Source organism: Pleurodeles waltl, chromosome 12 (assembly GCF_031143425.1).
Source record: "Pleurodeles waltl isolate 20211129_DDA chromosome 12, aPleWal1.hap1.20221129, whole genome shotgun sequence".
Lineage (NCBI taxonomy): Eukaryota > Metazoa > Chordata > Amphibia > Caudata > Salamandridae > Pleurodeles > Pleurodeles waltl.
In genome coordinates, this window is record NC_090451.1 from 139373889 (window position 1) to 139388569 (window position 14681).

Below are 14681 nucleotides of genomic sequence, written 5' to 3' on the forward strand. Positions count from 1 at the left end.
TTCTGTCTGGCGGTAAGCGCCTTTTACCGCCGAGGTTGGAATGACCGCCATTGTCTTTTAACTGAGTAAAAAAGCACCAGTCCAGATAGTTGTAAATCTTCTTATCGATGTGCTTTTCTGAATCATATAGGAGAGGTGCTGTAGTTCCCATTCAAAATCTTGGCAGCAAGAAATACTACTTTTTTTCACTAAAAATACTTGCTTTAGACTGCTCTGCCTACAAACCAATATTTCTGTTAAACTGGAATGCTAAAAGATATGATAAAATGTTAACCCATTCAATAACTTTAATACTCAGCAATATAAGCAGACAAGAAGCCATTTTCATAAATAAACACTACAGTGGCGGTTTTATAAAGGACCAACGTGGCAAGCTACCCAATTGATAGCATCTTATTAATTGTCAGAAAGATATTTGGCAGATTTGTTTGGCCATATCTATGGCAAGCCATTTACAAAGTTTTGTGTTTGCCATTAGTTTGTAGATTTGCTGAAGGAATTACACAGCTAAAATTTACTAGGAGAGGAAGGTGACAAAAATGTTCTGTACCCACAATCTTTTTTTTATATATATTGACTCCTAATATTGCTACTAGTGGGTAATAGTGAAATCCAGTCATTCACGTCCCTAGTAGCTTCAAGCTCACAATGTTTGCCAATAACATTACTCTTTCCAGCACCCAGCTATAAACACCTTGTTCCACTCAAATGGCTGATGACAAATTTGTGACAGTTTCTGAGTACAAATTAAAAACAGGGGGTGTGACATGATGGGAAAAGGAGTTGCCAGATTTCTGTGAGGCTCCCATGAACCCAAGAAGAACAGTGAATCAGAAGACACTACCGACATCCATGTATCACAAAGTTGGAGGAGATCTGTTTAGAGGAAGCGGCACTCATTTTGGACAGATGGAGTCCTCCTTTGCTGCTATGACCCAGATGGAGCACCTTTCTGTGTGTTAGGCCTAGAAGTTGGTGAGCTCAAATGCACCTGGAACTGCACACAGGGCAACGTAAGCGATGCCCCCTCTGAAATCCAGTGTGATATCTCTGGTCTTTGTGGGATCTTAGGAGTGAGGTAGCAGAGGACCCTGATGAGGTCCACACCCTCACTGTGCCTGGAGCACATATCTGATGAGCCTGGTGGGAATAGCAGCTCTAGCAGACAGTGGTGAATGGAGAGCACCTAACTTAGGCCCTACCTAACTTAGGCCCGGCGCATCCACCAAATAGAAACCCATATGACTGCCAAGCTGGCCAATATGTGGGGTTGCAGCTGAACATGTGGAAATGCAGCCAGCTAACAAGCTACCTGAAGACTGAGGTGTGGGCAAGCTGTCTGGTAATAGAGATCAGGAAGACATTTGTGTGACCCAAGGATTAGCTCCCCAGAACCATTCATCAGATCATGTCTGGACCTGTGGGAGACTCAGTGAACACTGTTGCTCAAAGGGCTGCCTTGCTGCCTGAGGAAGGGAGATTTGATTTGCTCCTTGATCCCAGAACTACCAGAGTGAGTTCAAGGGCTAGCTGACTGGCGTCCTGTGTGAGCTACAGTGAAGCAATAAGCTCCAGGGTCACTTTAGCCTGCCTACCTGCTTCTGCTGGAGTGGGTCCTAGCCTCGAGGCAGTGCCCCATAGATCCTGGACCCTTGATGTGGTGCTAGGATGGCCTCCTTCTCATAATAACTAAAACCTGGGGATTATACAATTTTCCAGCAAAAACTACTACAGAACCAAAAACCGGGACCTACTAGCAAGCTGATCTGACAAAAGTGCATTCTTTCTGGCCTTGACTTCACTGCAGCTCCCCCCACATTTTATTTCACACCAGCAAGTCCTCTTCAGCAGGAAATCTCAAAGATGGTATCCAGCTCTCTTCAACTAAAGTCTACAGCCTCATCCTGCTGGAAGAATTCAAGCTAAAAAAAGCTTCTAATTTCAAAGGTAGAACTCTTCACCGGGTTCGACCACAACTAGCATCTACCTCCTCCACCTGCAAATGTAGCTTTTTCAGCTCAGAGCTTTTCCAGCCATCGTTGAACGCTTCACCAAGAACCATACAATGGCTCCCCATCATCCGCAGCCTCCTCTCAGCTACAGCATGCTGTCTGGCCCAGCTGAGGGCTCTACCTTCTCTAGGAAATCTTCAGAATTTCTCTTCAGTCCAAAGGTAACTCTTGATCGGGGTGAACCTGGTGACTGTATCTAGCTGACACTCCATTGTGTCTGGATTTAACTTGTGATTTGACCCCAGTGTCGTGCAACCAGATAACCCCATGTGGCGTTTTGTTCTTTTTCATGCTATCATTCACTAAAAACTTCAGAAATTCACAACTCTGGATCTACTGATTGGATGTAATTTGTTTTGGTATTATTTCATTTATTAAAATTGACTCTAATTTCCTAAATTGGTTTCTGAGTTTTCTTGTGGTATGTTTTCACTATATTACTGTTTGTGTGTTGCATACATTCTTCACACATTGCCTCTAATTTAAGCCTGACTGCTTTTGTGCTCCGCTACCAGAGGGTTAAGCACTGGTTAATTTAGTGACTTTCTGTGGTTCACCCTGGAAAGTATTGTGTTTATTACTTAAGTGTGACTTCCACTCCCCTAAACTAATAGGTCCTCTATATTTGGATCTCGCTATGACAGAACCACACCAATAACTGAAGAGTCCGTTTTCATGATGAAAGAAGAAAAACATGGGGATGATAAGTAATTGGTGCTGCATTGAAGGCATGCTTTAATTTTCTGAAGCACTTAGTTGTTTTCTCTCTCTAAATAAAAAAAATCTTTTCAGGGTCTGTCTTGTGTCACGACACACAGAAAAGACCTTCTGTGGAAAACACATTTTACCATAAGAATACGAGCCGTCTAAACGCAGGATCCGCCACTATAGTGACTGCTTCACTTTTCACCATCCATGCTAGTTCCATGAGACAGGATGGAATATTTTTCACACTAAGCAAGCATTTAGATAGCTCAGCATGTACTCAGTGTTTTCACAAGTTCTCCATTACCTGTTGATGTTGTTCACTTACAGTGTAGGACCATATTAAGATATTAGCCAAATATACCACATCAAATTGATGTAATAAATCTTGAAGAATCTTGTCGATGAAATGCTGTAAATTATTTGTGGGAGCCTTATATTACCTGAATAACATTACTAAATATTCATAGTGACCATGTTTTGTAATTAATCCCGTGTCCCATTAATCTCCAACTCAACTGCACACCAGGATATATACTCCTCTTAAATACAACTTGGATAACCAGTGATCACTCCTGAATTGGTCAGGTGAGACAAATATAATAGCAAGGGATGTTTATTTCTAATTGTAATAGTGTTTAATTCTCTGGAATGTATGCATTGATGCATCTCACAAAATGGCATTGGTGCAAATATATTGGCGCAGAGGAAGTGTCGTATAATTCTTTTGTCAAGTTCTTCAATTTTGAAAGTACATTTGTAGTTTTTTCTCTTCTCTCTGAGTAAGGGTGTGTATTCCTCCACGCACCATCTGTGCCAATTGGACCTAAATAATAGCACAGTTATATATGTGATCTGGGGGTAAATCTTCAGCCCACTTTTCACAAATACATCAGCAAAATCAGCATATTCCAAAGGTAATTTACATTCCATGCTGATGCCTCTGTGCTCGTTTTTACTGACATTCTTAGTGTCATTGGAAAACAAATGTTCTGACAGAATTCAGGATCAAAGGATTCAGAGGCCTCTCTCTTGTTCATCCTAGGGTTCTGTTTGTTATGGTTATAATTGCCAGTGCTTTTGACTTTATGAAGTGTAACGGAAGGTACAAATTCACATAATATGAACATATAAACACCTCTTCTAGAGGGTTCTAACATATTTAGGGGCTCATTTTGAGCCCGGCGGGCGGCGGGCGCCGCCCGCCTGGCGGGAACCGCCATATGGCCGCTCCGCGGTCGAAAGACCGCGGAGGCCATTCTGGCTTTCCCGCTGGACTGGCGGGCGGCCGCCAGAAGGCCGCCCGCCAGCCCAGCGGGAAACCCCTTCCCACGAGGAAGCCGGCTCCGAATGGAGCCGGCGGAGTGGGAAGGTGCGACGGGTGCAGTTGCACCCATCGCGAATTTGGGGCCCTCTTACGGGGGCCCCTGCAGTGCCCATGCCATTGGCATGGGCAATGCAGGGGCCCCCAGGGCCCCACGACACCCCATACCGCCAACCTGTTCCTGGCGGGTCGCCGGTATGGGGTGTCGGAATCCCCATGGCGGCGCAGCAAGCTGCGCCACCATGGAGGATTCCTCAGGGCATCGGAAAACCGGCAGGAGACCGCCGGTTTTCCTGTTCTGACCGCGGCCAAACCGCCGCGGTCAGAATGCCCTGCGGGGCACCGCCAGCCTGTTGGCGGTGCTCCCGCATCCCCGGCCCCGGCGGTCCTTGACCGCCGGGGTCGGAATAAGCCCCTTAGTCTAACTGGGAATACAATATTTCAATAATGGCTGAATTGCCAACTAAAAGGCTCTGTTTGCTTAGTATCATTTAATAGGAAGTACCTACATACACCGTGCACAAATTACATGTCCATGTGTACTATATGATGGGACCTTTTATAAGAGGTCTTTTAGCTAAAAATATCTTTAATAATGAACTTGACCATAGGTTAACTATTAGCTGTCACAAATAAATTATTAAGGATGATCACATGAGATTGTAACAACTTGATGAAATCACAGTCACTATTAAATACAGACAAAACCGAAAGAGACATTCATTAAATTGCTCAGTATAGAATCAAAACCTGGATTTACATAGAGGGTTAGGATCTATCACTACATAATTGTATTTCACTTTTGCCTTCACTGTCTTTTTGGCCCAAGTAAAATAACTCTTATTTTGTTTATCATAGACTAGTAAAAGAATAGCTATTAGAAAACTGGACTTTTCTTTATTTAATAGAGGAAAAATCTATTTTTTGGCCACTAGACAGCAGCAGAGGCTAATCTTGTGCATTTTACATGGCGTCCTCATCTATGAATGGAATGAGGTAGGCAGCAGGCATCTAATGGATTCATAATGCTGCTTCACTACCAGCCAAGAAAGTAGATTGAACCAACAGGTTTGCTGCAATTTTTAGGCAGCAGAGACTCATTTATCCCACTCCAATGTACTTTGTTTACTTTCTTCTTAGAAGTAGAGCATTTATCCTGATTAAATCAGGACAACAGATCCTTAACTCTAAGATAGAACGATGACAACATGTTTTAAAAAGAGCCTTAAACAATTGGCTTATTTTCATGGAATGATCTATGACTGTCCACAAGCCATTAGGTAACTATAGAGCAAATGTCATGTTTATTTTTAAAACTATACAGTAGCCTCAAGTTTGGTAATAACAATAAGAAAATGAATTATGAATTTATAATTTTTCTCTGGATGGTGATGTAAAAGAGCTGTGTTATTGATAACATACCAGGGTTACAGGAAATGGAAGGTCGATTGGCAAAGTTTTATCGTTAACACGACTAGGATGTGCCTGATTGATATCAAAGAGGGATGAGTACCTCTCCAAATTGGTTTAGTTTCCAAATTAAGTAGGTACATTTTGTCTCTACCTCCTATGAAGTTGATTAATTATTACATAAAGAAGTAGTGACCTCATGTCAAACATGGATTTGAAAATATAACCATATATATTAACGTGTACTGTCAAATTAATAGATGCTGACCAAATGGAGGGCAAAGTACTGATACATGCTTTCTGTAGTGTATTTTAGGTGCTTCCTATTTCAATATTCTGTCCTGATGATGACCCGCCTGAATTCATTTCATTTTCTTGAGGCAGAAACAATCAACATTGAATTTGAAAATGTGGATTGGCTTTTGAAAAATTCAGCAGACTCACAACACCTATTGTTATAGGTGCTTATCTGAGACCTCATGCTTTTAACCACAGTTTGGTTTTAGTTTTCATGTAAATAGCACTGTAGCACTTATACTAACACATAATTCACTCACACTGCACCGTGATACAGGAGCACCTTAATTACTTTACTTGAAATTGTGGAATTTGTGGAATTAAAGTTTTCCAATAAACGTGATATATGATTCACAAACTTCAATGGTACAGAAATTTCTTTTTGGTACAACCACTGTTGTGGAAAAACATTCAGGCAGAATCTTAAATTTTTAATGCTTCCAGATGTTATGACACCAACCTTAAAATGCTAGTATGCCTGGGGCAAAGCTAACAACCTAACATGATGATGGACCTAGATGACTTGTAGTGATGGGGCCAGATATTGTAATAGTATTCATATTGTAATCTGGGGCCATGGGCCTGGGAAAGAGTTAGACCCATCTGTAACTCATGTTTTGGGCTGGAATTGCTAGGCATATTCAACCACATACTGGGCTGCTGCTTCAGGAGACAGGGAGGGATAAAATGGAGTCATACCCTTGTTAGGTCTGTGTTTATGCAAAGCTAATGAGGCTGGGTCAGAAGCAATTGCATGTGATGTTGATTTCGGCGACTAGAAGCCTATTTTTGTAGATTCACAGTCAATATATATTCCAAAACATGGAGAAACATTGTTACAAAAAAGTAACTTTTAATCATCATGTGTTCCTTGAAAGCTTGAGCTTTTTCTTTTACAGTATAACCCAAATTCTAATACAAATAAATGTTTACATTCCAAGAAATGTTTATCTCTTACTCCAGATCCCAAAGTCTTCATGCAGTGAAATGTGCACTGTGGGCTTCAGAAAATCCACTCGTGAGGGCCAAGGAGTCTGCTGTTACGACTGCATCCCGTGCTCCGATGGAGAGATCTCCAACCAGACTGGTGAGATTAGAAGGCTCCACATTAGAGGGCAGTCATTTGACTCCATACATTCTTCACAATCTAGTATACATACATACTGGTTAGAGATTTTAAATATACCTTAGAGTAAGTATCTGTAATTGAACCAAATAGCCAGCAGAAGGGCTGTATATATCAACCAAAGAAGAGAGTATCGGTATGTGAGAACCACAAGGGAGGCATGTCACATATGTAATTATGTATGTGGTATTTGAATACCATGAACCTAGGCAAATGGAAGTGCTGTACATGGTCAAAGGCAACGATACAGTCAACAATTAATTGAAGTGATGGCTGGGTTCTGAAAGTGGAATTGTACCCTGATTTACTGACAGGCTATTTAAATGTAGCTCAAGCAGTGTACCCATCCTAAGCAGAGTACAGGAGTTGGAAGACATCACACCAGGGAAGACTTTCATCTCCACAAATGTTGAGATATATTTGCACCAGACAAAATTGTGCATCACCTGCCCTTCCTAGAGTATTACCATGAGTACTTCCATTGCTGTGATATGGCTGCATTTACTTCTGGTTTCCTAATAGCCTGATAAAGTTAAAAATCAAAACACACTGTTTCACAAATGACAGAGGAGGCCAGAGACTGTTGGTGGGAGAGAGGACAGTGCCTCATCCTCTCTCGCTAATGTCTACGACCTCTTCTTCAAGCCTCACCTAATTCTCACCCTAATTCATACATTTGCCCTAAGACCAAGCGATGATGAGGGAGCTGAAGGAGTGACTGCTGTGATGTGTCAGCTATGAATTTCTCTTTCATTCGGTCTTGCATTTAAGAGGTGGTTGGTAGCCATAGAATGTACGTGGTACTGAGCCCTGCACAATTGCCCCAAGGTTCCATGAAGCAGCCAAAGAAGATCTCGTCATTTTTATGGTTGAAATCTCTTGAATCAAGCTCTTTTACTTATACACCCATCTGAAGCCAAGGATCAGTGGGAAATGGCAATTGCCAAGCTTGTGTAAATTATGCAATGCATAACATAAAACAACTGTGAATAAAATCCGCCCTGTAGGAAAGTTCTCCTTTTTGCCCTGGTCATCCCCACACTTTTTGGACAGGTACTGGTGGTTACTGACTCTTGGCTGTGCCCTGGGTACTGCTTACCAGTCCCAGGGCCAGTGCTCTGTGTAAAATGGATATGCAAATTAGGCTAATTATAATTGGCTAAGTTAACCTACCTATAAGTCCCTAGTATATGGTAGGGCATGTAGGTTTAGGGACCACAGCATAGGTAGTGCACCCATAGGTGCACTGCTGAGGTGCCCAGTGTCATTTTAAAGGCAGGCCTGCCTTGCTGGCTGCTTTTAAATTAAAGTTATATGCAAATTCGACTTTGGAATTAAAAGTAGTTCCAAAGTCTTAAACTACCTTATTTTTACATTTAAGTCACCCCTAAGGTGTGCCCTATGTGCCCCTAGGGCTGGGTGCCATGTAACTATAAGCAGGGACTTTATAAAAATAGTTTTATAAGCCCTGGTGAGGTAAAAATGGCCAAATTCGTTTTTCCCTCATTGTAGTAAATGGCCTTCATAGGCTAGAATGGGGAAAGTTTATTTTAATTTTTAAGGTCTCCTTAAATGATGCATACGAAGAGTTTGGTATCAAATTAATTGTTGTAATAAATCCCACAACTTCCAGTTGTGGTATTTAATATAACTTGTTCAGGTAAAGAGTTTTAAACTTTACCTGAAAAGTTGCCAATTTCAGCCCTGCATTGTTTTTGCTGCTGTGCTCTGATTGGCCAGCCTCTAGCAACCAGGCTGCCTTGATGAGGTGTGAAGTGGCCTGGCTTCACACAAAGGAATGTGCCTGTGGGAGAGAATCTCCCCTCAGCAGATGGTGAGGCAGGAAGGGGGAGGGCTGCCAAACTGGTCTTCAAAGGCAGAGAAGGACATTTGGAGCAACCAGCAACACCCCCACATCCTGCAACCCCAGACACCTATGTGCCCCCTTGATTAGATTAGGAGAGGGCAGGAGAGGGGTGTGTTTATGATTTTTAGCCACACCAGTGGGTGGGCTCATCCAGATGTAACCTCCAAAAATCAGATTCAGCCATGATGGATTTTTGGAGAATGTTGCCTCCTGGGATTGATTTTTGCCACACTTCCCAAGAAGTGGTCATCACAGGGGGAAGGACCCTGCACCTGATTGGAGAACCAGGACCCCTCTGCTTTTCACCCAGGAGCAAGGATAAAACTGGCAGACCTGCACCCACACCTCAGATTCCCATCAGATTCCAACAAGGAAGAACCAAAGGAGAAGAAGGACTGCCCTGCTGGACCCCTGGCCTGCACCTGGAACCTGCACTCAGAAGGACTGCACCAGCTGCACACTTGGGCTTCACCACAAGAATGACTTTGCCTGGCTTCAACTGGTTCAAGGAGGGACTCCCTGTTTGCTACAGGTGAAAAATTGCTATCCAGAGTCCCCTGCACCAACTCCTGAAGAAATCAACCATCTGGCCACTGCCCAGTGGCCAAAAAGGAGTTTGCGCCAGGTGCATTCTGGGAGTTGTAGTCCGCACCCCCCAAGGACCATCTCAGAACTTCTGGAGCCTTGGGGTGAGCTGTGGACCTCAAAAGAACCTTAAAAGGACATCTGGGAGAAGAGCCAGAAGTTTGGAGAACTTTAGTAAAAAAGCTCCATAAAGGGACCGACCCGCCGCAGCAACTCTAGCCGAATTGCCTCAACCGCGACCTAGCCTGATTTGCTGGTTCGTCCCGGTAAAGAAAATCTCCGAAAAAGAGACTAAGGGGGTCAATCCGCCACGCCAATGCGGTCGCACTCACGCAGCCCCCATTCCGACATTCCCGCTGGGCCGGCAGGCGCAAACCAAGTTTGCGCCGGCCGGCCCAGCCGGAATGAAGCCGCAACACAGGAGCCGGCTCCGAATGGAGCCGGCGGTGTTGCGGCCGTGCGACGGGTGCAGTTGCACCCGTTGCGCTTTTCACTGTCTGCTATGCAGACAGTGAAAAGCTTGCCGGGGCCCTGTTAGGGGGCCCATGCACTGCCCAGAAATGGGCAGTGCAGGGTCCCCCAGGGGCCCCAGGACACCCCTTACCGCAAGCCTCTTCCTGGCAGTGAAAACCGCCAGAAACAGGCTGGCGGTAAGGGGGTCATAATCCCCAGGGCAGCGCTGCTTGCAGCGCTGCCCTGGCGGATTATCACCGCCGGGGCAGAAATGGTGGAAAACCGCCGGCCCGGCGGTGCGACCGCGGCTTTACCGCCGCGGTCAGAATAGGGAAGAAAGCACCGCCAGCCTGTTGGCGGTGCTTTCAGTCATTATAGCCCTGGCGGTCTCGGACCACCAGGGTCAGAATGACCCCCTAAGTCCGAAGGTAAAAAGTTGACCGGGACCTTCCAGCCAGCGTATCCGAAGAGGGCTCCAGGGACGTCAGATCAAGATCCAGGTTTACCCCGGTCGAAGGATTTTCACCTCGAAAAAGAGACTAAGTCCAAAGGTAAAAATCTCCACGAGGATTCCCTCATCGCATATCCGGAGAAGGGCTCCAGGAGGTCAGATTGGACGGGCAGGTTCATCCCGCTGAAGAAAATCTTCGAAAAAGAGACTAAGGGCCTGATTCTAACCCCGGCGGTCTTCGACCGCCGGGGCGAGGGTCGGCGGGAGCACCGCCGACAGGCCGGCGGTGCCCCGCAGGGCATTCTGACCGCGGCGCTTTGGCCGCGGTCAGAAAGGGTAAACCGGCGGTCTCCCGCCGGTTTACCGCTGCCCTCTGCGCCGCCATGGGGGATTCTGACCCCCCCTACCGCCATCCTGTTCATGGCGGGAAAGCCGCCATGAACAGGATGGCGGTAGGGGGGGTCGAGGGGCCCCCGTAAGAGGGCCCCGCAAGGTATTTCAGTGTCTGCCTTGCAGACACTGAAATACGCGACGGGTGCTACTGCACCCGTCGCACCTTCCCACTCCGCCGGCTCGATTACGAGCCGGCATCCTCGTGGGAAGGGGGTTTTTCCCTGGGCTGGCGGGCGGTCTTTTGGAGACCGCCCGCCAGCCCAGGGAAAAACTCATAATACCCTCCGCGGTCTTCTGACCGCAGAGCGGTATTATGGGGGCGGCATTCTGGCGGGCGGCCTCCGCCGCCCGCCAGAATTAGAATCAGGCCCTAAGTGTGAAGGTAAACTTTTAACCAAGGCCTCCCGCGGCCTGTAGCCGAGCAGGGCTCCATCGCGGTCGGCCTTAAACTTTGATTTTGCCCCGGTCGAGGTGCAACCAGATGACCCGATTGGCGCTTTTTGTGTCTAGGCGCTAAAAAAATAATAATTCTTTACAAATTCATATCTCCGGTTCCCCTTATCCGATTTTATTCGTTTTGGTGTCATTTTAAAAATAAAAATATAATCTATTTTTATCAATTGGTTTTGGATTTTTAAACTGTTTCCTGTGTTTTATTTAATTACTGTTTTGTGATATTTGAATGCTTTACACTCTGGCCCTCATTCTGATTCTGGCGCCAGAATTCCGCCCTCCAAAATACCGCGCCGCGGTCAAAAGACCGCGGCGGGTATTTCAAGTTTTCCCCTGGGCTGGCGGGCGGCCGCCAAAAGGCCGCCCGCCAGCCCAGGGGAAATCGACCTTCCCACGAGGATGCCGGCTCGTAATCGAGCCGGCGGAGTGGGAAGGTGCGACGGGTGCATTTGCACCCGTCGCGTATTTCACTGTCTGCCAAGCAGACAGTGAAATACTTGTAGGGGCCCTCTTACGGGGGCCCCTGCAGTGCCCATGCCATTGGCATGGGCACTGCAGGGGCCCCCAGGGGCCCCGCGACTCCCCCTCCCGCCATCCGGTTCCCGGCGGGAGAACCGCCAGGAACTGGATGGCGGGAGGGGGAGTCGGAATCCCCAAGCCGGCGCAGCAAGCTGCGCCGGCTTGGAGGATTCCTGGGGGCAGCGGGAAACCGGCGGTTTCCCTTTACTGACCGCGGCTAAGCCGCCGCGGTCAGAATGCCCCGCGGGCACTGTCGGCCTGTCGGCGGTGCCACCGCGTCCCGCGACCCTGGCGGTTCTATACCGCCAGGGTCGTAATGAGGGCCTCTGTCTCCTAAGTTAAGCCTTGACGCTCGTTGCCAAGCTATCAAGGGTTGAGCTGGGGTTAATTTACTGAGACCTAACTGGACCTTAGTGGAGGTTAGTGGCCTATTGCTAAGTGTAGGTACCTACCTGCCCTTACCAATAACCCATTTTCCAACATTTTTGGTGAGCAGTGGTGGGATCCTGTACTTGTGTTCAGTATCACGTTACAGTTTTAGGTAAAACAAATTTAAAATCCTTTAAATTGTCCTAGTGCAAAAAATGTTTTTAATTTTTAATTTGGATTAATTTCAATTATTTAATTTTTGTGATTTTTCTAAATTCTTGTTTCCAATTTTTGCAAAAAGTTTTTGTTGACACAAAACCAAGGAACCATGGAGCTTGATCTGGTTAGCCTACCCATACTGACAGTAGTCCAGCTTAGGGGGTTGTGTACTGAAAGAGGGTTGCCTGCAACCACTGACCTCAGGAAGCATGTCCTGATCAAATCCCTGACAGCATGGGCTGAGGCCCAAGAGGTAGACTCAGAAGAAGTTCCAGAGGAGGGAGAAGTAGGGGAGGATGCTAGCTCCAACCACTCATGGGAGGGAGGGCATCTGAGCCTAAGTGAGGATGAGGAAGACCGGTCCTCATTACATACAGTCACTAGGGGCAGACCCAAAGCTAGTTGGGGGAAGGGGGTCCCTTCAGAAGGAGAGAACCTGTCCCTCAGGGAAAGAGAGCTGAAGGCCCAGCTAGCATTCATAGCTTTGGAGGCAGAGAAGCTGGCCCTAGAAAAGAAAAAGTGGGCAAGGGAAGAGAAAAGAGATGGTGGCAGCGACAAAGAAGCTGAGGTGTCCCTGGGTGGGGGTTTTTGCCCCAGATTACCCAAAGGGGTGGTTCCTGCCTATGTAGAGGGGGATGATATAGATAAGTGGCTGGGGGCCTTTGAAAGGGCCCTCCAGATGAGGAGAGTCAAGCCTCAGTACTGGGGTTCACTTCATTGGGAGTTGGTTCCCAACTCTGGGAGGGATAGGCTCCTAACCTTGAGGGGGGAGGAGGCAGACTCATACCCCAGTATGAAGAGATGCTTGACTAAAAAGTTTGGTCTGACCCCAGAGCAGTATAGGCTCAAGTTTAGGGACACCCAAAAGACAAGCACCCAGTCCTGGGTGGACTTTGTGGACATTTCAGTAAAAGCACTAGAGGGCTGGATACAGGGCAACAAGGTAAGTACCTTTGAGGGGCTGTACAATTTGATTATGAGGGAGCACCTTCTAACCAATTGTGTCCAAGAGAAGCTCCGCCAGTATCTAGTTGACTCTAAGTTGACCAACCCCAGAGAGCTGGGGGAGGCAGCAGATGACTGGTTAAGAACTAGGGTTAACCAGAAACCCCCAGGGGGTGATCAGAAAAAGGGAGGACATGGTTCTTCTCAGGGGAAAAACCAAGGGAAAGATGATAAAAAGCCCAAGGAGTCCTCACAAGAGTCCCCAAAAACTTCTCAGGGTGGGGGAGCCCCGAGCCATTCCACTTCTAAGGGGAAAGGGTATCAGGGAAAGAATTATGATCCTGCTAAAGCAGGAAGGTTTCAGGAGCTTGCTAAGGCCGGCAAGTGTTTTGAGTGTCATCAACCTGGACACAAAAGAGGAGATGCTATCTGCTCCAAGAAGCCCCCCACTGGTGGGCAATCCCAGGGGATTGCTAGTGTAGGGTTGGGGGTGGAAGTTGGCCCAGGGCTGGGATCAGGGTACACAGAGGTCACCTTAGTATCCGTGGGTGGAGTGGACATTGCAACTATGGCCACCTTACCTCGCAGCATGGAGAGGTATAGGCAGAGGCCTAAAGTTAATGAGACTGAGGTGGAAGCTCTGAGAGATACAGGAGCCAGTGTGACAATGGTCACAGAGAAGCTGGTTTCTCCAGAACAGGTCTTACTTGGTGTCTTCCACCAAGTGACTTATGCAGATAGCAGAACCAAACTCCATCCCATGGCCATGGTGAGTCTGGAATGGGGAGGTGCGACTGGCCCTAAGAAGGTAGCTGTAGCTCCTGCCCTCCCAGTAGAGTGTCTGCTGGGAAATGATCTTGAAGCATCTGAATGGTCAGAGGTGGAGAGAAGGGTCCATGCACAGATGCTGGACCTCCCTGAATGGGTGTGTGCTGTGACCAGGTCACAGGCAGCACAACAGGGAAGTGCTGGACACTTGGACCCTGGAACAATGGGCCAAGCCTCCAAGAAGAAGAGAAAGGGCACTGAGTCTGGCTTGCCAGCCCCTACAAATACAGAGGGTCAGGAGGAATCCAACCCTGAGGGGGAGGATCTGACCTCTGAGGGAGGGACACTTCCCCTGCAAGCTCTGCCTGACTTGGCAGAACTGCAAGGGGCAGGTGGGCCCACCAAAGAAAAGTTGTGCCAGAGACAAAGAGAGTGTCCCACTCTTGAGGGCCTGAGGCAGACTGCTGCCAGGCAAGAACAAGGGGATACCAGTGGGACCCACAAGGTTTACTGGGAGGATGGAGTTCTCTACACTGAGGCAAGGGCCCTCAAACCAGGGGCCACCAGGAGAGTAGTGGTCCCCCAGAAGTATAGAGAATTCCTCCTTACCTTAAGCCATGATATCCCCTTAGCTGGACATTTGGGACAGACCAAGACCTGGAACAGGCTGGTCAACCATTTTTATTGGCCCCAAATGTCAGAAAAAGTCAAGGAGTTTTGCAGCTCCTGTGTCACCTGCCAAGCCAGTGGCAAGACAGGGGGCAAGCCAAAGGCTCCCTTGATAC

At 47.1% G+C, this 14681-nt stretch overlaps 1 protein-coding gene across 1 annotated transcript in view; it reads left to right on the forward strand.

Annotated features, from left to right (window-relative positions):
• Nucleotides 1-14681, forward strand: part of LOC138267091 (extracellular calcium-sensing receptor-like) — a 144856-nt gene that overhangs the window by 91427 nt on the left and 38748 nt on the right. Inside the window, exon 8 of the mRNA XM_069215940.1 lies at nucleotides 6712-6835. Within this exon, the coding sequence (XP_069072041.1) occupies nucleotides 6712-6835 (124 nt within the window). The remainder of the gene's footprint in view (nucleotides 1-6711; nucleotides 6836-14681) is intronic.